This window comes from Nansenia antarctica (assembly GCF_963989245.1).
Source record: "Nansenia antarctica genome assembly, chromosome: 3".
NCBI classification, from domain to species: domain Eukaryota; kingdom Metazoa; phylum Chordata; class Actinopteri; order Argentiniformes; family Microstomatidae; genus Nansenia; species Nansenia antarctica.
Window position 1 is genome coordinate 53,161,802 of NC_137688.1, and position 26,529 is coordinate 53,188,330.

Genomic DNA, 26,529 nt, shown 5'->3' on the forward strand with positions numbered 1-26,529 from the left:
CTATGACTCTGATCTGGCCGTCAGCTTCTTCAAACTCTCACTTTTGGATTTAGACATTGGTGCCTGGTGATAAATGTGGAGTGTTATGAACTGTTGTTGAGATTAGAGTTTTTTTTTGTGAGCTGTCTGAAATATAGATTTCCTTAGCTGCTGTCTTGGACCAGGTGTCTCTTGAAAAATAGATTTCGGGAGACACCTGGAAAGATTTTATCTCAATGAGACTAAGCTAGATGAATAAAGGAACCAAAAGAGTAATTTACAGTATCAGAGCTAAACCTCACCCGGGCCAAGATGAGCTTCAGCATCTCATCTCGCACCTGGTAAACATGACATACAGAAGAAGAAATAAAAATATGGATCAACACAACACCACTGCAAGCCACATGAGTTCCCCAACACGTACCTTCTTCTCTGCAAAGACACCGGTCAGCAAAATGAAAAGACCCTTAGAAAAAGACATCCAGTATCAAATGATGATTTCAGCAATTTTCTTCACTCAATAGATTTGAACATATGTGTGTTGGAAAAGTAAATTAAAAGTACCTGTGAGCCGTTGGTGATGGTGAAAGCGTAGTGGAAGATAGTAGCGAATGGTCCATCTTTCATCAACAAGGTAAAGAATCCCAGAATCCACGTTCCCCCGAAGACTGGCGTCAGGAAGACCACAACCTTCAGGATGCTCTTCACCGTATTCATCTGGTCAGCCGTACTCCCATCTTGGATAGAAGACCTCAGGAGGGTGAGAGTAACTACGGCCATTGCGAAAAGATTCATCAGAATTATGGTCCCCACGGGAAGAAGGAAAGCATGAATGGAGCCTTTCATAGGCGCATCATATATAAGCCAGCAAATGTCGTCTTTGTTGTAGGAGCCATCGGTATACTTGTAGTACACGTAGGTGACTCCAACCACCACCGTGGGGCACACGTAGCCCAAGATGATGGACGCAAATACGAACACCCTCTTCCTCAGTGGGTGGAAGACGAAGATGAGCTGGTGGAGCAGCATACTGCTGAGGCACAGCATCCAGAAGAACATGGCCAGGTAGAAGAAGTGCTGGCATATCGTCAGGACAGTACACAAGGTCGGGGAAGAATCAGGCCAGTTGGAGGCGAGCAGGAAACTACAGTCGGCCAGGAACAGGCACAGCGAGATGTTCACCAGGGCCGTGTGGCGGAAGTGCGAGAGGTTGGACTTGACGACGGCCGACCACACCAGCGTCTCGATGAGAAGGAAGACGAGGAGGGAGCTGATGGATATGCCCAGGCAGATATAGGAGATCTCATCCAGGAAGGGCAGTTCCACTGGTTCTTTGGACATGAGCACGGAGAAAGCTGTCAGGTGGTTGCACTCGCAGTAGGTCATGTTGTCCCCGCCGGATATTGTCCGGCAGCCATCTTGAGACCATTTGTTGGAGGAGGTGTTCCAGAACACACACAATATCTTGGCATTGGCAGACCTGTTCTTGTCGATGGGGAATTCTAGTCTAATGTCTATTTTGGAGTCAGTGCTGTTCTGCAGAGTGGTTGTCACCACCAACGGGATGACCTCTGTGTTTTCTTTCTTTTTTAATTTTTCGCTCAACTGTTTCACTGCCATGGTTTTGACTGTCCCAGAGGACTGGTTTAATAGGACCTCAACGCCAAACACTGATTGGTTACAAGTTGATTTGCCTTGAACTTTACTGATTTTCAATTGTATATTTGAGGTGTTGTGTCCCTCGGTGGTGTTTATTCTGATGTTCTTCATTAGATCCTCGACGGACTTCAGGTATTTTGCAGACATGTCGTGTTGAATGGTTTCGTTGTCTTCGCCCCAACTGCTGTTCACGATGTTGCTTGCTGCACCAAGAAAATTCTGGGAGAGATGACAACATTTTCATCTACGTGATTTGAGATGAGATGTTTGAGTCTACAAAAAAGTCAATTCTTGATTTAGGGGTTGGAGGGGGGGATTTGTGTAATCACTTGAAATAATTACATTGTGAACATTTATATCAACATTAAGGAAATAGTGTCACCCAGGGAAGGCTGGTGGAGGTAGAAATTGGAGGACGTGCTCATTGTAATGCATGGAACGAAATACGTTCTCACACATTAATCCATAAATTCCATTCCATGCATTACAATGAGCCTGTCCTCCGATTTCTTCCTTCACCAGCCTCCCCCGATGTCACTCTATACACCAGTTAATTAATGTGTGACTCATTCCATCTCAGTTGTGTCTAACATGGAGAAAACATGTATCTCTAAATCTTAGTATTTCATAAAGATAAAAACAGAACAGCTCAAATGTAAAAACATAGTTAAAGGTACAGACTGATCTGTTTTTAGCAGAAAATATATAGGACTACATATCCTTCTAAACAATCAAAACTTACAAATGGTATGTGAAGAGCCAGTGTTCAACCCTCAAAACCATATTTTGAGATTTTAGAGATGTTTTAGAAATGTTTAATTTCTCCCACCAAATCTACTTCTCTTCTTGCTACTGATTCATCATGGGCATTTAGAGATTTCTAAAGCTAAAATCTTTAATATTGTACCTTTAACAGATAACAAATAACAGAGTGGGCTCACAGGTAAAACACCATCCCCCAGGATGATGTTGGTCGAAGCTTCAGACATGGAATCCAGAACGTTGATGGATGCTCTCACATCAGCTGAGTTGCCCTCTTTGGTTGAAACATTGTTCAACTGACTAAATATATTGATAGCAACCTCCTCCGTGGCCCCAAGTCCCTCCTTAAAGCTCTGGAATGGTACAAAAAAACATACAGAGTAAGAATTTTCTGTAACACTTTACATTAAGTTGCCCCTATACCTGTGTATTAACATAGTTTATACATAGTCATTCGTCTAACCGTCCTCCTCACTGAAATCGTTTGAACCTAGGTGACATGGCACAAAACTAATTATTAATCATTATGATTCAGGCTTGTTGATTGCTGAATGCCCGACAGACACGTGAAGAGAAACCGAATATGAAAAAAATCTTGAAAACCCAGAGAAGCCATCGTTGTTCCTAGTTCCCACTCACAAAAAGGTGTCAAGGTATGTGCAAAATAAGGGATTGTATCACGTAGTCCTACATCTGAACTGATCATCTGTATTCGACCAGTGACTGCTGTGAAAGAGCAGCTGGAAACTAGGGAAAGACCTTTAGACAGCTTGGAATGACAGCTGACAGGAGGAAACAGACCCCAACGGGCCTGCCATAGGCTAGCTACCAATGGTAGGAGGAATCCAGCACTGTTAATGTATGGGTTCCACCAACCCCTGGCTACGAAAAGTTAAATGAAGAAAGAGTCAGCGAGAACGTGGGCGGAAGATGATTCACCAGCGGACTACATGGCTATTGACCCAGGAACGAAACAGACAACGAGTATGATGATCAGCACGATACCTAAGATTACACCTGCACCAGGAAACAAGCTCCAGAGTTGCATTTGTGGCTGGGTGAAGGTAACATCCGCTGCAGGCCTGGGAACACATCAAGGCAGGAGAAAGTGCTTGAAGGTGGTGGAACAGGGACCTCGCATCGACCACTACTTCCTAAGAAGCAAGTCGAGTCAGTCAAGTGAAGTTCAGCGGCAGGACGCAAACCAAAGTCCCAATCAATCCCCCTGTCCCAGTGGAGGAGGAGGAATCAAGCACAGCAGTGCACTACAAACCTAGCCTACCACCATGAACCTAGCTTACTACCATAAACCTAGCTTACCACCATAAACCTAGCTTACCACCATGAACCTAGCCTACCACCATGAACCTAGCGTACCACCATAAACCTAGCTTACCACAATGAACCTAGCCTACCACCATGAACCTAGCCTACCACCATGAACCTAGCCTACCACAACCTGCAACAGAGACTAAGATCAAGGTGCGAAGGCCGCTAATCAAGTGGCCAAATCCTGTGAGATAAAGGAGTGGGAAATGGTCAACACAGACCTCATTGAAATCTTGGAGCAACTGCAGGGAACTGCACTGAAGAAACTGGAGAGAATGGGAGATCTTATCTACATCTTCGGAGCTGGGGCCTCATTTATAAAGCTTTGCGTATAACTGGCGTAAACGGCTTGCGTACCTACGCAAAGCAAGAACATTTATGTCACCAACATTTGGATTTATAAAACTCAATGTATGGATATTGCAATCATTTAATTTATCGGGACGCTACCCACTGAGCACTCTGGAACAGTGAATCGGGAACGGTGCTCAACTTCTCCAGCCTCGCGCTATGTGCAATGAATATGAATATAAAAAGTAAATATATTTGCATGAATATCTATATGATACGAACAAAGATATATGTAGGCTACATTGTGATGGGTACAGGACAAGGGAGAATAAGATATGTGCAATGTGCACGTATATTCTTTGTGTGCACTCACATAATATGTGAGGTAATATTTCGATTTATGTTGGTAGAAATTGTATCAATTTCAAAGCGTTTCTCCTGTTTCATCCTTCTGCCAGCGGAGTCGCAGTTGACATTTCTCCAGTTTCTAGTGCCGGCAGCATGAACACCCTCCCACCTGACATGCCATCATTACGTCCCCCAGAACACCAGCTGGACGTCAGCCCTCCTAAGTGGAGTGAAGGGGAACGAACTGTATGTCGGGGAAGAACCTCATCCTCTCCTGGGCCCAGCGGGTCCCTTACAGGCCCTACAAAAATGCACCAGGCGTCTTATGCTTCGTGTGGAGACTGATGGAAGTGGCAGAAACAAGCAATACCAACAGCCTGGTAGCGGGCAGGAGGCATCCTAATCCCAAAGGAAAAGGACGCCGCTGATCAGCCAGTTTTGCCAAATGAGCCTCCTAAATGTTGAAGGCAAAAATCTTTTTCAGCGTAGTGGCTCACAGGCTACCTAGAAAGGAACCACTTTATTGACACATCAGTGCAGAAAGCAGGAATCCCAGGCTTTTACGGGATATTTGGGTGTTTTCAGCTCGGTTCCCCATAACCTCCTTTGAACTTCGTTCAACTTCTTCAGGGTCCCAGAAGCTATCACTGTCCTTGTCAAAACCTACTTTCAGGATGTGCAGCTATGCCTGACGACAGCAGAGTGCACCACAGTGTGGCAACGTCTGGAAGTGGGCATTATGGCAGGATGTACCATCCCCTTCATCTAGCCTTCACCATAGCCATGGAGGTCATCATCAGAACATCACGTTGTGTGGTGGGAGGACAGCAACTAAAACCTGGCCTGCGGCTCCCTCCCATCAGAGCATTTATGGACGACATGACCACACTCACCACAACCAGGGTATGCACCGTGCGATTGCTGAAAAAGCTGCAGGAGACCATCAAGTGGGAAAATAAAGCCGATCAAGTCCAGGGGCATATCGATCATTAAGGGGAAGCAGATCAACGCTTCCACATTGGTGGCGAACCCATACCAACTGTGACAAAGAAGCCAGTCAAAAGCCTGGGACGATGGTACGTTGCAACCCTCAAAGATCCGGACCAAGTGGATCAGCTTAGGCAGGACACCACCAGTGGCCTTGAGAATATCGACAAGTCCTTTCTCCCTAGCAGGCTGAAGCTCTGGTGCCTACAATTCGGTCTCCTACCCTGGCTGATGTGGCCTCTGACCATCTATGAGGCCCCAATTTCAAGCTGGAGAGAATGACAGCTCATTCGCCAGAAAGTGGCTAGGTCTCCCCAGGTGTCTTAGCAACATAGGGCTCTATGGGAAAAACATCCTGGAACTTCCTATCTCCAGTCTTTCAGAGGAGTTCAAGTGCAGCAAAGTAAGGCTGGAGATTACATTGACAGAATCCTGTGACCCATGTGTAGCCCAAACTGCTCCCACACTGGCAACTAGGACACAACAACACAGCAGGCAAAGTCAGCCCTCAAGCACTGGGACATTGTTGGCCATGTGCAACAAGGGAGAGGAGGCCTCGGCCTTGGAGAGAGCAAACCATCCTGGTACAAGGCAACTCCATCTCAGTGACGAGGTCTCATGGTCGAGGAAGTGCGTTGGCAAGAGCGAGGTGCGCAAAGGCCATGGGACATGGAAGCATTTCGATCTAGCTTCATTATACGAGCCATCTCCAATGAACCTCAGCCAATGGTACGGTGAAGACCCTACATGACCCCTCTGTCCGTCTCCAGCAAACCTGAAGCACATTCTTTCTTGGCTGCAAGACAAGCCTTACCCAAGGCTGTTACACCTGGCGGCACAACCAGGTACTGAAGTGTCTAGCAGCTATATGTGCTTTGGTCCACCTCACTTCACACCGTCTACATCATAGAACTTACAGTGCCCTGGGAGGATGCTGTGGGCGAGGCCTACGAATGCAAGAGGCCAAGCTGTATGCCAAGCTGTATACAAGCTGTATGCCAAGCTGGTAGCTGACGCTGAACAACATGGCTGGAAAGTTTTAGTGCAGTGGGCGTTGGGTGCAGAGGCTTTGTAGGCATGTCAACCACCAGGCTGCTTAAGGACATGGGAATCCGAGGCCAGGCCCAACGTCAGGCCATCAAAGCCCTCTCCAGCGGCGCTGAAAAGAACAGGCAGTGGCTCTGGATTAAGAGAAGAGACAACACCTGGACTCCAAAATGTCTCCATTGAATGTGGTTCTGATGGTTGGAGTGGGGAGCAGAGTGTAAGAGCACTGCACTAGTAACATCAAGAACAAGATGACTTCAAGGGGGATGAGCCTGGGATGACAGGCCTCATCGCTGAACCCTCTGGAGGTGTAGAAGTTCATAAGTGAAATGCTAAGGAAGGAGGGCGCCCTCTTGAAAACCCTGAGAAGCCATCATTGTTCCCAGTTCACACTCACAACAACAAGCTGTCCAGGTACGTGCAAAATAAGGGATTGTATCACCTAGTCCTTCATCTGAACTACCACACGATCAGGTTTGTACTACCTGCACACAAATACACACCCTTTCACTTTAAAACATTTATCCCACTGAACAACCCTACAATATATTGTTCTACAATATGTAGAATTGGAAGAGTGAGAAAGTGTTATACTTACTGCAGCCAAGTTTACTATTTTATTCAGTTCCTCGTTGATGCAACTAGACGACACGTTCATCCACCCATTTCCCTCGCATGTCCGCTCCTTAAAACCTACTCTCCCCGGTTCACAAACACGGATGACCACAGTGGTAGACACAGGGGTTTTCGGCCAAATGTCTTGGCCAAATGTCTCGCTCTCACAAAATCTTTGGTTAGCTGGATGAAAATAGTTTGGGTTATTTTGAAGTTTTGGCATGGGAGAAACTTTTCTTTTTCTTTGTAATTTCATTTATTATCATTGATAAAAACAACAGATGTTTTAGTACAATTAAGCAAATTGTGCATGGGGGAGCCCCAAAAAAAACACAGCATAGATTTGACAGTATAAGTGGTTTCCCCAAGTGGTCAAAATGTTATATCTACAACACACAATATATTTTAACAAATTTAATGTACAGACCTTTCTTCAGTGCTTCATTAAATGACTCATACAGCCCAAACCTACCATATATCACGGGGATATCTATACTTTGATTATTTTCCATCTGGTTTTGGTTTTTAAATATTATGGTGACTGTCGGTGATGTCGGTGACTGCTTGCAGCTTATCTTTGTTTTTGTGCTGTAGATGGTGGGTCTTTGAAGGTCTAAAAGAGTTAAGAATGTAAACATTTTACTGACATTTCTCGATTCAACTTTACAAATGTTTAAGGAAAATGTTATATAATATATATAATATATATATCTTCCTTCTTCTAGCCTTATATGACTGCCAGTGGTCCCTGGCCCAAGCAGAGATGACTTTTTCTTGCGATGACTGATGGATTCACTTACTTAGACACATCTATTTGTTGTAAATTGCTTTGGAGAAAGGCATCTGGTAAAAAATGTAAATACATATTTGACAGAAGAGCACCTTGTGATGGAGGGAGTGAACCTCCCGGGTTTTCCTGGGTCAATTTCCATTTGACTGTGTAGTTCTCTGTGCTTGACTTGATGGTGGCAGTGACTGTCACTGTCACTGTATCTTCTTCCTTCTTCTTAGAGCAGTCTACTGTCTGTGGGTCTAGTGCCATGGTGATCTCATCAGGCAGGAGGGCTACGGATAGCTTTGAGGAGGCTGTGTGCGACACCGATCCATTGGAGAACGAACAAGTATAGACGCCTTGAGACAGCATCAGGAAAGGGTTGAAACAGTTATTTACACAGGCAGAGTAGTAGCTAAACATGTCTGACATTTGGTATGTATTTAAATGTATTGTTTCCAATACGTTCTATCAGGGGAGGCTAGTGGAGGTAGAAATCAGAGGACGGGCTCATTGTAATGCATGGAACGGAATAAGGAATGGTATCAAACACATGGGTTAATACCATTCCTGATTTTATTTCATGCATTACAATGAGCATTTCTACTTCTGCCAGAGGTAGACCCACCTTCCCAGTCCCCGGTCACCCCTTTAAGTTCGAGGGTGGAACAGGACGGGAGGTCTGTTGTTCCACAGCTGGATGTCACAGTCGCGAGGCTCCCAGTGTTCACAGCAATGTTCCCAGATTCCAACTCTAAGTACCATCCTGCACTTTCTGTGGGCTCATTAAACATACATCTCATCGTTTGTGGTGTTTTGTAATCGACTACACCCACTGGAGCCTTAATGCTCACTTGTCCTGTGGAACAATAGAATAGGACGTTATTTGTAGAGATACTGTAGAACACACTGTAACATTGAATTGTTCTATTCTCTGTGACTTTAGTCCCATCTGCTGTCTTCTGCTCAACTCGCAACTTTGCCCCCCAGACAACACACGCATGCGCAAGGGAACGCACACACACACAGATAAAAAAAACATCTATGATATTCCATATCCTTATATGTTTTACATTATCATTGTCATTACCTGACAGACTAATTAACACCATAACTTCAAATGTATTTCAAAGGGGAGAGCATGGGTGAGCAGGGTGAGCTTTACCTATTATGGCGACAGAAATCGTTGCAGACAACACTCCTTCTAGATGCATCAATTTAGTTGCAAGCGCAGCAGAAGTACATATAACACTGAGTTTCACTTCGAAATCAGCAATGACGTTGTCCCTTTTGAGTCATTGGTGAGTTGCCATTGGGTGGGGGGAGACAAGTACAGGTTAATGAAAGACACAGTGGATTGGATGAGTCAGTACCAGACAAAGAACAACCTCAACATGATGTGTCCATGGTAACCTTTGATCACAATACAATTAGTTTTGTGTTACCACAGTCCTTTTAGAACAGCCGTGTCATTCCCTATATTTCTCATTCAAGTGAGTTCAACTTGCAGTTTCCCTGGAGTGACAGCAGAGGGTGCACATCACATAAAGAGAGTGAGGAGAGAATGCTTGGGGGCAATGGAGTTCAAAGACTAAAATCGTCTCTACAGTTAATTCAAAAGAAAGTTTGCCGTAAATTCTCATTGGCATGCTAACATACTTTTTTGCAGGACTAGCATTTTGATTGAAAACACTTCTAGCAGTTCGAGATAGGCTGATAACAATGCCCTTTTAACAATTTCTGACTCAACAGAATATTGTGGTTTTGTATTTGCATGGTATTTAACCATATACTTATACATTTCCATTTAATAATACATAATTGTAGAAAGCCTTTTTTTATGAAAGCTCCATTGAACCCCATGCATACTACTATCCTTACCCTCATGGACGCACCCTGCTGGCACAAAATGTAATTTTTTGTGGGAGTGGGAGTTCTTGTGAAGGTCTGGTCTAACTATGTTTATTTCCAGTCGTAGTATCGATTTTAGGATACAATAAACACGCTTTGTTCTTGAGCATACAGAACATTGAGGTCAAGACCGAGTTTGACATGAGAAATCGACCCAGTCAAGAAGAAACAGAAATTAATGCCACATCTTAGTGAACAAAACAAGCACCCTACAGTACACAACTTATTGGGGACAGCATAAAAGATGAGCTGAGATAGTGGCACTGGCTAAGCCTTCACACTCAAAACTGTGAAATATGCCAATAGCTTTTTCCAGGGCTGCAATGACAGATGTATACACTTGTATACACTCATACACTTCTGAATACAGCAGTAGAGGCTGTGGAGGTAGAAAACCGGAAGAGGGTAATTGTAATACATTGTAATACATGGAATGGATCAAACATGCATTAAAATGAGCCCGTCCTCCAATTTCCACCTCCACCAACCTCTACTGGTATACAGTTAGGGTCTCACAATAGTATATTGAAAATGTCTTACCTCAGTCCAGTTACGTTCAAATATTGAAATCCGTTTAGTGTTTGAAAATTATTTTCCAGCTGAGGAAAATGATAATTTATACCCCGTATTTAGATTTGCGTTCAAGTGTCATTTTTACATTTATGACATTTAGCAGACACTATGAAACAAAGTGACTTACAACAAGTACATTTGTTTGAAGTAAGTGAATCATACCTATATCAGTCATAATGAGAAAATGTCTATGATAGGACCAGGGGCCATTGGCAGTCAGTTGCTGTGCAATTCATCATCCTACCAGAAAAGTATACCAGTATTATGTTGTATTCCATGCATTAAAATGAGTCCGTCCTCTGATTTCTACCTCCACCAGCCTCCCCTGGTCCACATGATTTTATTACTCATGCCTCTCTAGGGCCACTTGTGAGTGTAAGAGGGTCCCAACAGGGCAACCCCTCCACAGGTATGACATTGATACATATCCTGTGCTTATGAACTAAACTATTTATATTTGATAGACAATTGGCAATTACATTTTCAAAAAAAAAAAAAAATCTCACTACAGTAGCCTACCTTGAATTTAGGAATATGTCAAGTCTTCTTGGAAAAAACTAAACAACAACAGTGAGAATGTACCTGCGTTGCGAGAGTGGTTAAGTCCGTCCAGACATCGCCGGACCGCTTTTGGACTGATCCAGTTAGACGAACTGTGTACACAACACAAATTATCACTAATACACACTCACTCAATACTGAAAACACCACCACCACAACAACAACAACAACAACAACAACAACAACAATAATAACAGCAGCAGAACATTTGCAATAGCTATTGAAAGCTAAGCTAATGATAGTATCAACAATAATACCTTCCACTTTGGGTATGCACATGGGAGCGATGGCAGACAGATTGTGATTACAAAATGACCCGTCGCAGCATTTGAAAGTGTCACACACCGCGTTGCTCCAAATATACGCAGACGTGCAGTTGCATGTAAATTCTTCCCCGACAACCTCACACTCTACATAGAAACACACATTGTCATCAGCAATATGACTATGGATGAATAACAGACAAAAGACACAATTCTCAAAATAAACCTGTCTGTACCTTATTTCTCACAGGTAGAGATTTAGACACTATACCTCCTGTCATCTCCAACAGTGAAACAGTAACAGGTGGAGCAGTTATCACCAGCGGCTGAATTTCTGCCAGGACAGTACGGATGTCAAACGTCACGTTGTGTTCCACCTGGAGCTCACCAGTGTACACATCTGAACAAGACAGTTAGATGATTGAAGATGATTAATGTTGAGTATTGAGGAGGGTCTATAATTGTGTAACTGTTTGACGACTTGAAGCTATAGGCTACAGATGGTATACATAAAGTATGTCGTTTGTTTACAAAATGTGTTCATGGTGAACTGGCTATTTGTAATCATTTTTATATTGTTCAAAAACAAGGGACATATTTATTATGTGGAATACATGATATACAGATATTACATATTCCTGATGTGAAATGATTGGAAATCGTATAGACCATGGTAAGTGATAGTATTACTCACACACTGCAAATGCCTGCGTCAATGAAGAAAGAAAAGCATTGGATTAACATCATCAGCAAAAAGGATCAGCAAAATCAGTCTACTGAGATTCATCTGTGAGAAAACAGCCTCTACCAACTTGCATAATTTCTAGTCCTTTTTTTGGTTTCTCTCTATCCCAACCGTCCTGTAAAATGGATACTCTTTTTTTATTTATATGTATATTTTTGGCTTCTGTTCTATTACCTAACTGACTCACGGTTATATGCCATATTAGGCCATTGACATACAATAATATTATGTCACAGGCTTACTTCAAATGCAACTGTCACAGTTGCAACTGACACAGGCTTATTTCAAATGCAGCTCCAATGCACTGCTTACCTGATGATAGAACAACATTGCTCCACACAGGACCATCAACACCTTGACCCTCATTGTTAGTCTGATGGAAGAGAACCAAATAGAGAGGCTGGTGGAGGTAGAAATCAGAGGACCGGCTCATTGAAAAACATGGAACAGAGTAAGGAACGTGTTTCATAATAATAATAATAATAATAATAATAACTTTGATTTGTATAGCACTTTTCCTGCAAACATTGCAGCTCAAAGTGCTGATACCATTCCACATTCCATTATATGCATTACAATGAGCCCCTCCTCCGATTTCTACCTCCACCAGCCTCCGCGGGAGAGAATGTGTAACAGGAATTAGGACTACATGAGTGATATCATGCATTTACTATCCATCCCCTCTGAGTTTTATTTGCTTATACATGTCATAACAGAACGAACTCCTGCTTTACAGATATATACATATATATGTTTATGTGAACATCATGAGCATCCTATCTCCACAGTCTAAAGGTCTCGAGAAGTACCAGACGAACGAAATGCAGTTTAGCATCTAACCCGAAGTGCAAATAGTGATATAAAACATATACATATAAAAAAAACATTATGGAGATCAGGTACAGTATGGCAATATACGTTTGCATGACTTTGCATTTTCCTCCGTAATAACAAACAGGACAGGTGGTGAGCTTGATACACAATAATGACCTCTGCTTCCTCTTTTTGATTGTGTCTGTATAAACATGCCTTTGAAACTGTATAATAAGTAATATATTAGTCATAAAATGAAATTATGTACTAAAACACATGATAGTTTACTTTAGGTAATATATTAAAAGTTGAAAAGGTTGGAAACATGTATACTGTCAGTTGAGAAGGAGTATACACTCTTTAGTGTATACACACAGACTATAATCCAAAATTGTGCTAATCAAGTCACTTTCATAGATTATTACATGCTTCAAAAGAAAGGGAACTACAGATTGTTAAAACTTTGTTAAAAAATAAACAAAAAAAGCTAAAACTAATTCTAACATTCAAACATAAAAAGCTGTTTTCAACCTACAACATGGCACTGGAAAATGTTAGAGTACTGATTGAATAAACACTGTATCCGTCCAGTTATTTTACTTAACAGTACAAACACATCATGTGACCAGGCCCAGACCTCTACAGCTAATACTCTTCAGGTACTTTTTTTTAGCAAACTGTTTTGTGAATGTTCAGATCATTGAGAAGTTGTTATCATCCTTTTTGAGGATAACTGAAAATGTAATCTTTTAAGGATGAGTAAATACTGACCTTTGAGTGTAGAAATATGCTGAGAAACCTGAGGTTGACCTGTGAGACCAATCTTAATCAGAAGGCGGGAAGCAGCCCGTAATCTCATGACTAGCTGGCAGACATCAGCACTGTGTGTGAATACTCAGTGAATATGTTTGTTAATGTAAAGTGGAAATACCAAGAAAACCCTTAGGGAGGAGGCAACTAGATGATGGTGAATGGCTGCTTTGACGTGCTCTCTACGATTTGCATTAATGGTATCTCTGTCATCTGGACTGGTCAACATGGTTCTCCAAGCCTTCCACTTTCCATTTAAATTTGGCTAGCAAATTTAGCTGGCTATAGCTCTCTCCTTACAGACCACTTTGTGAGGCCCAGAAATTACATCATTAGTTCTATACTGTACATGCCTTTCTATACATTCTGTATAGATTCAATTTACATTCTAGACATTTAAAAGAGGCAAGATAAGAAAAACACAGAAACGTCTGTTTCTGATATAGAATATACTATAAACGATTTGTTTTTGTATTATTAACAGCTCAATAAATTAATTTGAACCACAGCAATCAATACTTCTAAATATGAAGACATCTAATAATAATAATGACAATGACAATGACAATCAATCAAATTCTGAGGTAAACAACTGTTCCTCAAAAGCCGTGTTAAATAAAGATAAACAAATAAATAAGATAAACAGGATGATTGAACAGGCAGTCAGGAGGACCTGAGGCCTCGCCAAAGGTGAAGATGCAAATGTTTTACTGGTAGAAACAGTAAAGTACAGTAACAGTACAAAATAATTTAAAAATATGGTTTGGCAATACAATGACTTAATTCATAATCTTGCGAGCAAAACAAACGTATGGTCTCCGAATAGGGTCCATCTGTCCAGAGAAAGCAAAAATAAACGTTTTACAAATAAATAGATCCTGAACACAACAGGAGTACTGTTGTACATTCTGAATGTAATTGTCGCAGGTGTTACCGCTAAGCCACAACACCAGCATATGATTGAGGTTTTAACACTGGTGGGATGAAGACTGGAAAGCCATCTGTGTGCTGGACACAGGGAGCTCCAGGAACATCCCATTGATACAAGGGCTGCTTGGATATAAATATAGTAGCTCTATCTATGTTGAAAAACAGGCTCAAGAATGCTAAACCCAGGTTAGAAAGGAGTTCAGTGGGAGACCATGCAAATCAGCAAAAGCAAAAGGTATCTTTGTGCATTGTCAGAAAAACATCTCTTTAACTTCTCTTAATTTTACTTAGAAGGGTGCTCTATTTAGAGCAATATCATCAGAAAAAGTTAAAATAAAACCAAGAAAGAGCCAGTCAGTGTTCTCAGTGCACTCATGCAAATCAGCAAACAGAGCCCTATTAATAAACCACACAAACACGGATCGATACCCATCAAGTAGAGATCAGTCTAGTGGAAACAGCCTGAGAATTATTTTAAGTATTATTTCAAACCTGAAAAAAACAAGGTTTCATAAGAACACAGAAACATGCTAACAATGCTTGCTACTGAGGCAAGATTTAGATAGATAGTTAGATAGATAGATAGATAGAAAGATAGATAGATAGGTACTTTATTGATCCCTGAGGGGAATTTAAGGCGTTACAGCAGCTCATATCACAAACAACAATTACAAAATAAAGTGACATTAGAATAATAAAATGAAATAACATAGACATCTGAAAACATTATATACAGTAAGAACAGTCCAGTATGATTTAACATCCCCCAGCCTGACTCTGATCACCCCGATGGAGCCAGGCATAGAAGATTTCTTCTAGCGCAGCTAAGTGCAATGTGGTTGTAGTAGTCTGTTGCTGAAGGAGCTTTTCTGCTCTGCCACAGTGGTATGTAGGGGATGGGAGGGATTGTCCATGATGGCCAGGAGTTTTGGGCCTCACCATCCAGTCCGACACACATCCCTGCAGCCATACAAACTGTGGCCTGTTGGTCAGGTAGTTTGTAATCCAGGAAATAACGGGGGAGTCCACCTTTGATTGATTGATTGAAAACTTTATTAGAAGATTTGCAGAAGTAGGTACATGAAAGTACATATTACATACAAGGTCAACTAAAAGGATAAAAACCCAAGAAAGCCACTGGCTTATTTCAATTGGGGTCCTTGATTTTCAATTCATCGTTACATGTAAGACAGACAGGGAAAAAAAACAACTAGTACTATCTACACGATAATACAGACAAATAACTATTACTATCTACAAGATAAAAATACATCCATCATGGGAAGAACAATACTAGATATACAATACAACAAAACATCAGGTATGTACAGCGGGTAGGACAGGTGGGGACATACACCACAGGTGGGGGCGGGGGACAAAACACAAAGTATGTACAGTGGGTAGTTCGGGTCTTTTAATCTGATTTTTGATTTAGAGGGTCCAGTTACGGATTGCAGCCTCCTGTAAATGTTTTTTGAGAGTGGTTTTGAAGGTGGGCAGTGTTTTGCACTCCTTTAAGATTATAGGAAGGGCGTTCCACATTTTTACTGCATAGTTTGCAAACGAGTTTAACCCCTTGTTTGTGGTGCAACGCGGTTGAACGTGGTTCGTGGAGCTTCCTCTGGTGTTGTATGTGTGGACGTTGTTCACTTTTTGGAAGTATGTTGACAGGTACTTGGGTGTCTTTGTGGTGTAGCGTATCTTGAAGACCAGGCCCAGTGCAAGCTGCTGCACTCTGTCAACTACTCGTAGCCAATCAAGGCTCAAAAAATGAGCAGCGGTTAGATGTGTCCTAGGGTTGAGGCCTAGCAGAAGCCTAACCAGTTTATTTTGGGCTGTCTGGAGTCTTGTTTTATGGGCCTTTGTGGTTCTATAGTACCATGATGTTACGGCATAGTCGAAGTGACATTGAATGAGAGCTCTTGATAGGGTCCTCAGTGTGTTTTTACTGACAAGTGAGGATATCCTGTACAAGAATCTAGTTCTATGGTTCACTTTTTTGATTACTTTTGCTGCCATTTTATCTCCGGAAAGATTTGCCTCTAAGATGGAGCCCAGGTATGTAATATCCTCTTTTCTTGTGATATTAATGTTACCCACTTTTATTTTAAAATTTTCAGCCTTTCTGAGTTTAGATGGGGATCCGTATAGGATGGTTTCAGTTTTACCTAGGTGTATTGATAGTTTATTGTCAGCTAGCCAGATGCAGATTCTACTCAGTTCAGTGCTTAGCGCTTTTTCCACCTGCAATATGTCCCTGTCAGAGACCAGCAGAGCCGAGTCATCCGCGAACAGGAACAAATTGCAATCACATGCTGATGACATGTCATTCACATATATTAGGAACAGTAAAGGTCCCAATATGCTTCCTTGTGGAACGCCGCAGGTCACTGGGAGGGGGGGGGACAGTGTTCCGTTCACACTAACCACCTGTTCCCTCCCCTCTAAGTAGGATTGCATCCAGCCCACCGATGTTCTATCGAACCCAATTGCTTTCAGTTTATCTAACAGTATGTGGTGATCTACTGTGTCGAAGGCCTTCTGGAGGTCCAGCATGACCATGCCGCAGTACTTGCCCGAGTCCACCTCATGGTTGATGTGGTCGTTCAAATAGAGAAGGCATGTGTCAGTGGAATGGGATGTTCTGAATCCTGATTGAAATTCATACATCAGATTTTTTTCGGTAAGGTACCTATCAACCTGTTCATAAACTATTTTTTCCATAAGTTTCGAGATGGAATTAAGAATAGAAACAGGTCGGTAGTTGCCTGGGTCTAATTTGCTTCCTTTTTTATACAGTGGGGTTACCCTTGCTATTTTAAAGTCAAGGGGGACGTGTCCCTGTTTGATGGAGAGGTTTATTATGTGGGTGATGATTGGGGTAATGGAGGCAGCTGAGTCTTTTAGAAATCTGGCTGGAATATTGTCATGGCCCGTGGCCTTTTCTGAGTGTAGAGCGCCCAGCTTTTTAAACACCTCATCGTTTGACACCATGGAGAGTTTAAAATCATCTTTGCGTACACCCAGTTTATTGTAGAACGCACGGATGTGCTCTACACCATAACGCCCTGAGTGGGGTGGTAGATTGTTAACTAATTTAGTGGCTATGGTTGTAAAGAAAGTGTTTAAGCACTTAGCCACATCCAGCTTGTCTGTAAGGAGAGAATCTCCAGATTTTATGCTGATGTTTGTAGACCTGGTTTTGAGTTTTTGACTGCAACCTAGTTGGCTATTAAGTAGCTTCCAAAGGTCACGTGGTTTGTTTAAGTTTTCTTCGATTTTGTTATCGAGGTATTCTTTCTTAGCAGATTTGGTCATGGTAATTACCTGATTGCATAGTTTGTTGCATTGTTTTTTAATTTTCTCAAAGTGGGTTTTGTGATCTTCGTTTAAGTGTTTCACTAATTTTGATTTGCATTTTTGAACTTCAGAGCATTTTAGGTCTCTGACTTTCATAGCATTTAGAGGCATCCTCAGCAGCTTATCCGCAAGTAGTAAGGGCTGTATGGTGTTAAATGCACTGGAGAAGTCAAAGAACACCCTGTTAGGCAAACTGCTTAATAATTGAATCAATCTAAAACAGGCTACATGATTGGTAAATAGATGTTTTATTTGTTTGGGTGTCATTGCACCTCAGTGGTGCCCAGGCCATAAGACACTGATATCAAAACACATAATAGTGTGTTTTTCACACTTTTCTTATTGCATTAAACTAAAACTAAATACAATTGGGCTACACCTCAACTCAATACAGTATTTAGTATACAAGTTCATCGAGTTAAACTTAATAATAAAAGCTGTCATCTGGTCATGTCTTGAATGAAGGACATTGCGGTGTGTGAAGCAGCTTTTCCTTATCCTCAAGCATCTCACTGATTTGTTTAGCAAACTAAACAAAGAGGGACCCATTATTTGCATGTTCATGCTTGACATTGTGTGTCCTCCAAACAATGACTATATTGTCTCTCTCTCTCTCTCTCTGAGAGAGAGAGAGAGAGAGAGAGAGAGAGAGAGAGAGAGAGAGAGACCAGTTTGAATACATCAGAGAGAGAGAGAGAGAGACTCTCAGTGCACCCGATGAGCGTGTCCCGAAAGGGGAACTGACGCCGCAACGATTAATTGTCCATAGTTTTGTTTGTGTTTATTTGGAACTGAAACCAGCGACACGTCGGTGACGTGCGCTGATACTGTACAGGCGAAAATAAACGCTCTGAAATATACCGTTCCTCTGTGTCGACCTCCCTCTGTGCCTAGAGACCAGTGGCGGCTGGTGCTAAAAAATTTGGGTGGAGCACAGGTTATGGGGGCATGCTCCACGGGGAAGAATATCAACTTTAAAATCTGGATTTACAGTCGATTTTAGCATGACAATAGCTCTACCCCCCTGTACAGACCTCGCCATCCCCTCTACCCCCCTGTACAGACCTCTTCATCCCCTCTACCCACCTCTACAGACCTCTCCATCCCCTCTACCCCCTGTACAGACCTCTTCATCCCCTCTACCCACCTCTACAGACCTCTTCATCCCCTCTACCCCCCTGTACAGACCTCTTCATCCCCTCTACCCTCCTCTACAGACCTCTCCATCCCCTCTACCCCCTGTACAGACCTCTTCATCCCCTCTACCCCCCTGTACAGACCTCTTCATCCCCTCTACCCACCTCTACAGACCTCTCCATCCCCTCTACCCCCTGTACAGACCTCTTCATCCCCTCTACCCCCCTGTACAGACCTCTTCATCCCCTCTACCCCCCTGTACAGACCTCTTCATCCCCTCTACCCTCCTCTACAGACCTCTCCATCCCCTCTACCCCCTGTACAGACCTCTTCATCCCCTCTACCCCCCTGTACAGACCTCTTCATCCCCTCTACCCACCTCTACAGACCTCTCCATCCCCTCTACCCCCTTTACAGACCTCTTCATCCCCTCTACCCCCCTGTACAGACCTCTTCATCCCCTCTACCCACCTCTACAGACCTCTTCATCCCCTCTACCCCCCTGTACAGACCTCTTCATCCCCTCTACCCACCTCTACAGACCTCTTCATCCCCTCTACCCACCTCTACAGACCTCTCCATCCCCTCTACCCCCTGTACAGACCTCTTCATCCCCTCTACCCACCTCTACAGACCTCTCCATCCCCTCTACCCCCTGTACAGACCTCTTCATCCCCTCTACCCCCCTGTACAGACCTCTTCATCCCCTCTACCCACCTCTACAGACCTCTCCATCCCCTCTACCCCCTGTACAGACCTCTTCATCCCCTCTACCCCCCTGTACAGACCTCTTCATCCCCTCTACCCACCTCTACAGACCTCTTCATCCCCTCTACCCACCTCTACAGACCTCTTCATCCCCTCTACCCACCTCTACAGACCTCTCCATCCCCTCTACCCCCTGTACAGACCTCTTCATCCCCTCTACCCACCTCTACAGACCTCTCCATCCCCTCTACCCCCCTGTACAGACCTCTCCATCCCCTCTACCCCCTGTACAGACCTCTTCATCCCCTCTACCCCCCTGTACAGACCTCTCCATCCCCTCTACCCTCCTCTACAGACCTCTTCATCCCCTCTACCCTCCTCTACAGACCTCTTCATACCCCCCTGTACAGCCCTCTGTTGTGTGGGTGTATCGGACATATATCACACAGTAGTATAGGAACAAACAGGGTACTTTATTTCTCTTCTTCACTCAACACGGAAGTACCTTCTTCTTCTGTCCATACATAGTACGTATCACGTAACGCAACAGCGCCCTCACTAGGGTCATCCTATTATAACATATAGGCAATGCAGTGTAGGCCTATTGTATGGACACAACATCTTCCCCTTTGCAACAAAGGATACTTCTGGTACTCTAACATGAGTATTCAACATAACCTAGAACATTCACATACTACACTCTGCATAATGTATGTAACCCAAAATAACAATTAAACTTCCACAGATTAAGCATATCTTTTCACTCACTTAGACATGACAAAGTCCCTAGTCCAACTAGGTGGATTTCTACTTCTGGTAGGTCTGAGTTGGGTACCTGTGTCAGAGTCCGGCGGTTTGTCAGTCCCTTGCTCAGTACAGTCCAGTGCATTGTCAGAGTCAGTACCTGGGGTCAACTCTGGCAGTGCAGATAAGCGTGAGGCGTTCCAGACTCTTCCATCATCCAGCAGGTAACTGTTTGAGCTTCTCCTGGTCACAACAGTCTTTGGTCTGGTGAACTTCAGTTCTCCTTTCTTTACTTTCCATGGCTTCCTAACCCGTACTTGGTCACCAGGTTGGAAGTCTGTTGCTTTGGCATGGCGGTGAGCATCTGTGTATTGTTTGGATTTGACTTGTTTTTGTTTCACTCTTTCACGCACAGCATGTTCATCCATGGAGGGTACAGGCATATCTTTTATCACAAGCTTTGTTCTCATTCGTCGTCCGTGAAGCAGTTCTGAAGGGGATACTCCAGTGGTAGAATGAGGCGTTGCTCTGTAGTCCATCAGGAATGTTCTCAGAAATGGTTTCCACGGTTCTCCTTGGATCGATGCGGTCTGTAGGCAGTCTTTTATAACACGGTTAAATCTTTCAACTTCTCCGTTAGCTCTTGGATAGTAGACTGCTGATTTCAGGTGTGTAATCTCCCTCTTCTTTAGAAAGTCGGCCAACTCAGCGGAGACAAACTGAGGTCCATTATCACTGACCAGCTCCTTTGGATTCCCCTCTCGAGAGAAGATAGTGGTGAGGAACTGGATGATCGTAGCGGTGTCGGTGCGGGGAGCGAAGGCTACTTCAGGCCATTTGCTATAGTAGTCCACCAATGTTATGGCAAACCTGCAGTCAGCAGGTGCTATCTCGAATGGGCCTACGATGTCCACTGACACCTTCTCCCAGGCAGCAGCTGGTAGAGGTACAGGATGAAGTGGAGCATCATGGGTAATGGTCGTTTTATCATTCTGTCGGCAGGTCGTACAGTTCTTCACGAGTGTCTCTATTTGAGAGTCCATTCTGTGCCACCAATACAGTTCTCTGAGGCGCTGTTTCGTCCTCACAATGCCTTGGTGGGTTTCATGAGCAATGTCAATGAGTCTCTTCTGCAATGACTCAGGCACAAGCAACGGTTGAGTACCTCTGACGATGCAGTCCTCCATGACTGCAAGCTCATGTCGAATCAGGAAGTATGGTTGTAAGTCAGGATCAAGGGTGTTTTTCTTTGAGGGCCAGCCCTCCCTAATCTGTGCACGGAGCTTTGTGAGCACTGGACAGGTGCAGCTGGCAGACTGGAAGTCATCCTCGGAAATAGCACTCAGAGCAGAAATAATGGATGCAACAGACTCTACATTTTCTGCAAATGCAGCATCTGTTTCAGGAAGTGGGAGTCTAGATAGACAATCAGCAACATTATTCAGAGATCCTTTTCTGTATTCCACATCATAGTGAAACTCCATCAGGCGAGCAGACCACCTGGCGATCCGTAGGCCAGCACGGTTGTTCCCTTTTGTTGTCAGTAGTGTTGTTAGTGCTTGATGGTCAGTGCGCAAACGGAATTTCCTTCCCCAGAGCCATGTACGCCATTTCTCAGCGGACCAGACGCAGGCGAGCGCTTCCTTCTCAACGATCGAGTACTTCCTCTCAGCATCCGACAGACTGCGAGAAGCGAAGGCGACAGTCTGTTCTTCACCCTTGTTATCTAGTTGAGTCAAAACGGCTCCAAGCCCATAGTCTGAAGCGTCTGTGGACACAATGGTAGGTTTGGTGGGGTCGAAAAGAGCTAATGCAGGGCTGTTCACAATCAACTGTTTGACTAGGTCAAATCGTCCTTGTGCCACATCGTTCCATTGGAATGTACTGTTCTTTCGCAGTAGGGCTCTCAGGGGCTCCACAATAGCAGCGTAGTTCGGCACAAACTTACTGTACCAGGCTGTCAGACCCAGGAACGAGCGGAGTGTAGAAGGATCAGTAGGAGGCGGGGCCTTCAGGATTGCAGTTACATGAGAGTCATCTGGCAGGAGACCGTCCGGGCCAATCTTAGAGCCAAGAAAGGTCAAAGTAGTTTGACGGAACTTGCATTTATCAACATTGAGTTTCAGTCCTGCGGTTAGGGATGCTCCGATCTGGATTTTTGGGGCCGATACCGATCACCGATTTGTTTCCTCAAGATCAACCGATACCGATACCGATACCGATTTTTAAAAAAATACATAACTGACTGGATAGCCTAAATATTTTTTGCTTTTTAGACAAAGGTTTTGATCCATTAGGCACCAAGCAAACGCAGACCCATTTTTATGGCATAGTAAAGGTCTGGCCTATCACCCAGTTAGGGCCTGAAGCCCAAGTCAGTCGATATGGCTGTATAAAAGACATCATAAACGTGGCCTTCATGGTTTACATACTGTTACGTCCTCCTATGTTTTCTGTTCAGTTATCTGTCTTCCCCAGGAAAAATAAAAAATAAAAAAATAAATCGTTTTTTGCGATCGGCCATTTTTGCCGATCACCGATCGAGTCATTTGGAGTGAAATCGGCCGATTTAAATCGGTGGCCGATAAATCGGAGCATCCCTACCTGCGGTGTCGATCTTGTGCAGCACAGCCTTGAGATTGTCGTCGTGCACAGCTTCTGAAGATCCATAGATGATTACGTCATCGAGGTAGCATTGCACACCCTTGAGGCCACTGAGAATCGTCGACATCATCTTCTGAAACGCGGCAGGGGCGGAGCTAAGTCCGTAAGGTACTCGGCGGTACCTGTACAGGCCTTCGTGCGTAATGAAAGCGGTGAGCCCTCTGCTTTCTTCATGCAGCTTCAGTTGGTGATAGGCAGATTTAAGATCCAGTGTAGAGAAAATTATGGATCCACGTAGCTCAGACAGTATGTCCTCGATCAACGGCAAGGGATAGCCATCAACAACCACAGCTTTGTTAGGTTCCCTTAGATCAACGCACATGCGGATGCCACCAGTCTTTTTCTGGGTGACTACAATTGGGGATACCCATTCAGATGCATCGACTCTCTCAATGATTCCATTTTCCTCCAGGTTCTTCCAGTTCACTTGTCACAGCGTCACGGACTGAAAGCGGTAAGCGTCTGAGCTTTTGCTGTACTGGCTTCACGTCTGGCTTTACCTTGACCTTATGTACAAAGTTTTTTGCACATCCAAACGCAGCTGGAGTTCCATCTTGCTGTTTGCAAGCCGTAGCGGAGGCTTTGGTTCGGTGGAGGGTTGCGCAGACAGTAGCTGTCTCGGTTATCAACTGTCCACCTTTTATCTGTAACTCAAGAGCAGTCACAAGGTCCATACCTAGTATAGGAGTTCCCGTTTTTACTATGTAAAAGTCTGTAGTTGCACACTTGTCCCGGAAAGTAATGTCAGCAGTAAGACATCCTAGCACATCCAACTTCTCTTTAGAATAGGTAACAAGTTGCACCTTAGGTTCACTTAGCCTACTCAAACTAAAATGATCCCTGTATACATTTTCAGGCAGTATAGAAACACCAGACCCTGTATCAACAAGTAGCTCAATCATAACAGTCTGTGCAGTAGGTGCAGTAATAGTAGCACACATCAACTTATTCATGTCATAACCATTTCTCACAGATAAAACACGAATTTCAGGCACAACAACTTCATCATTATCATCTGTCACTTCATTTACAGACTTAGCAGAGGATTTGCATACTCTAGAAAATGTCCCATTTTTCCACATGTCTTACATTTGCATTCTTTTGCAGGGCAGGATTTATCATTGGCAAGATGGCTTACTGACCCACAGCGGTAGCAGGTGGTGTGAGTCCCGTCCATTTTAGGCTTGCCGCGGTTTGGCTTGAAATTGCCTGCCTTCATTTTCACGTGAACGGCAGCCACATCCCTAGTGTCAGCAATGGCTTTGGCGTCAGCTATGGCAGCTTCAGTGCGCCTCGCTACATCCAGAGTTCTGTCCAATGTCAGAGTTGTAAGGTGATCAACTTCTCCAGTATCGATTTAATTGAGTCGTCACTTTACAAGCGAGTTCGTTTAATCTCAACGAGACGTCCTTGATATCACTTCTTAAGATGATATGATCCAATCAAATATTAGGCACCACTACTGAACTGTTCATTAAGATAATATTTATTCAAGCACATCAGCAAGCAATATCATTTCCATGGAAAAGTGGTCTCATCTAGTTTCACCTCTGCAGGCCCGTCTCAGCTAGCCGTCAACAAGTTAACTGCAAGAGCTCCACCAGACCAGAGCCCCGTTTAGCCTTGGTACATAGTCTTTATACATTTCATTTAACATTTGGGCTGGGTGGTGCCCCCCCCCCCCCTATGTAGTAGTTTTCCACTTGTCCGTACAAAATCCGTTGCAGCTGCTCGTTAGCATGGCCTTCAATTCCTCTCCTGTGTGGGTGCTGAGAGTCTATGTATGTTATCAGTTTGAGTGTCCTGCTAGCGTCTCGTTCCCATGGTGATATCATACTTTGTGAGCAGAGCAGTGAGTTGAGTTCTTATCAGTAGCTTGTGAAAACATTTGAAGTTGCACAGTAATATGAGTTAGGATTCGATTTACAAGTTAAAGTATAGTATAGAAGAATAGACTTATCATTAATCATTAGTTATGAAAGTATAAAATCAGTACAGAAAAATAGAATATCATAACAGCAGGTATACAATGGTTGTTAGCACATAGGTAAAAATAAGTAATTTATAGGCAGTTTGAATCATAAAACGTTCTTTTAGTCAGGAGCTTGTCTTCTTCTTGTCGCTCAAAAACAGAACCTCTCTTTTGGCTTTGCGTGACCTTCCTATTGTTCTCAACTGACCGCATTCACATATTATTTAAATGAGCACATAGTACATGATTTATCACTTCTAGTGATTTTAATACAAATTCCCAACAAATCCCCCCTTTGGTCATTAAAACAAAATTATGACCATTACAGAGAATTTGTAGCCAGAAAGGTGAAATGGGTCGTAGACCGCAAATGCCTTTATTTACACCATTCCTTCACAAACCTCCATAATTACAACATATCTTCAACTCCTGTATCATGATCCATCTCCTCACCCTCCAACAGTGACTGCTGCTGCTCAGCAATAAGCATTTGTAAGTGCATCTGTGTTCCAGCATCAACCTTGGTTAGGGCCGTAGTAATCAGTCGCTGTGCCAGGCCTCTAATGCAAGGGACAATGCAGCAGCCAAACAGGATCAGCACTGTGGCAGAGATGAGGAGGGCAGAGAGCATAGACATAGCCAGATTTTTCCATTTACCAAAAACAGATTCGAACCACTCTCCAATAACATTGTTAACTCCAGCGTTTGCATACACCTCTTGTAAACATCCTCATCACCATCTTCCAAATTTCTCATTATCAGCGCCCAAGTGTCTCGCACCGACCCATGAGTGGGACCATGTGCCTCAGCACCAATAACATTCATTAGACCCGCACGGGCCACTATTCTTCCGTCATGCTTTGCGTCACCCCCCTTGTTACCCACACTGACCTTTCTTGGGGGGAGGCGGCCCCCTGTATGTCATCTATAGTCTGTACAGAGCATTTAGGTTTGTCTAGCTGGATTGAGACCAGCTGATGTTCTCTGGGGACATATCAATGGACTGCGCTTACATACCGCCTTTATCCAAAGCGCTTCAATGGCTTCTCATTCACCAACACACACATTCACACACCAATGGTGGCAAGCTGCCATACAAGGCGCCGGCCCTGGGAGCAATTCGGGGTTCAGTGTCTTGCCCAAGGACACTCTGACATGTGGCCTGCCGGGGCTCGAACCGCCGATCTGCCAACCTTGCGATCATTAGATGGCAGCTCTACCTCCTGCATCACACCCCCTCCTGATTTAGCGGCTGCATCTGCAGCATAATTTCCTTTTTCTTCGTCTGTGTCGGCTTTCGAGTGTCCCTTCAGCGGTGCCTCTAATCTAAAAGCAGATATCTATGGGGTGAGCCCCCGCATTCTAAGCAAGCAAAACAAGTTGCAAGGCATTTGGACAAGAAACTGTAAAGTGATGATTAGGCCCAATCGATCTCCTGAAACCTCCAAAGGGATTATGGTGAGAGAACAAATAATGACTGTGAAATACCTGAACAGACAATTGACTCAAATCTGAGTGGAAATACTTGAACAGACAATGACTGACAAAA

General features: G+C 43.6%; 1 protein-coding gene across 1 annotated transcript; it reads right to left on the minus strand.

Annotated features, from left to right (window-relative positions):
- adgrf3b (adhesion G protein-coupled receptor F3b) lies at positions 1–12,208 on the minus strand (the record flags this gene model as incomplete). The annotated part of the gene is made up of 9 exons (XM_080527376.1): positions 1–63; positions 282–317; positions 404–445; positions 544–1,841; positions 2,591–2,753; positions 7,001–7,200; positions 11,092–11,244; positions 11,369–11,474; positions 12,155–12,208. 9 exons carry the CDS (start codon positions 12,206–12,208, stop codon positions 1–3), a joined length of 2,115 nt encoding a protein of 704 aa, XP_080383502.1.
- Between the last annotated feature and the right edge of the window lie 14,321 nt (positions 12,209–26,529).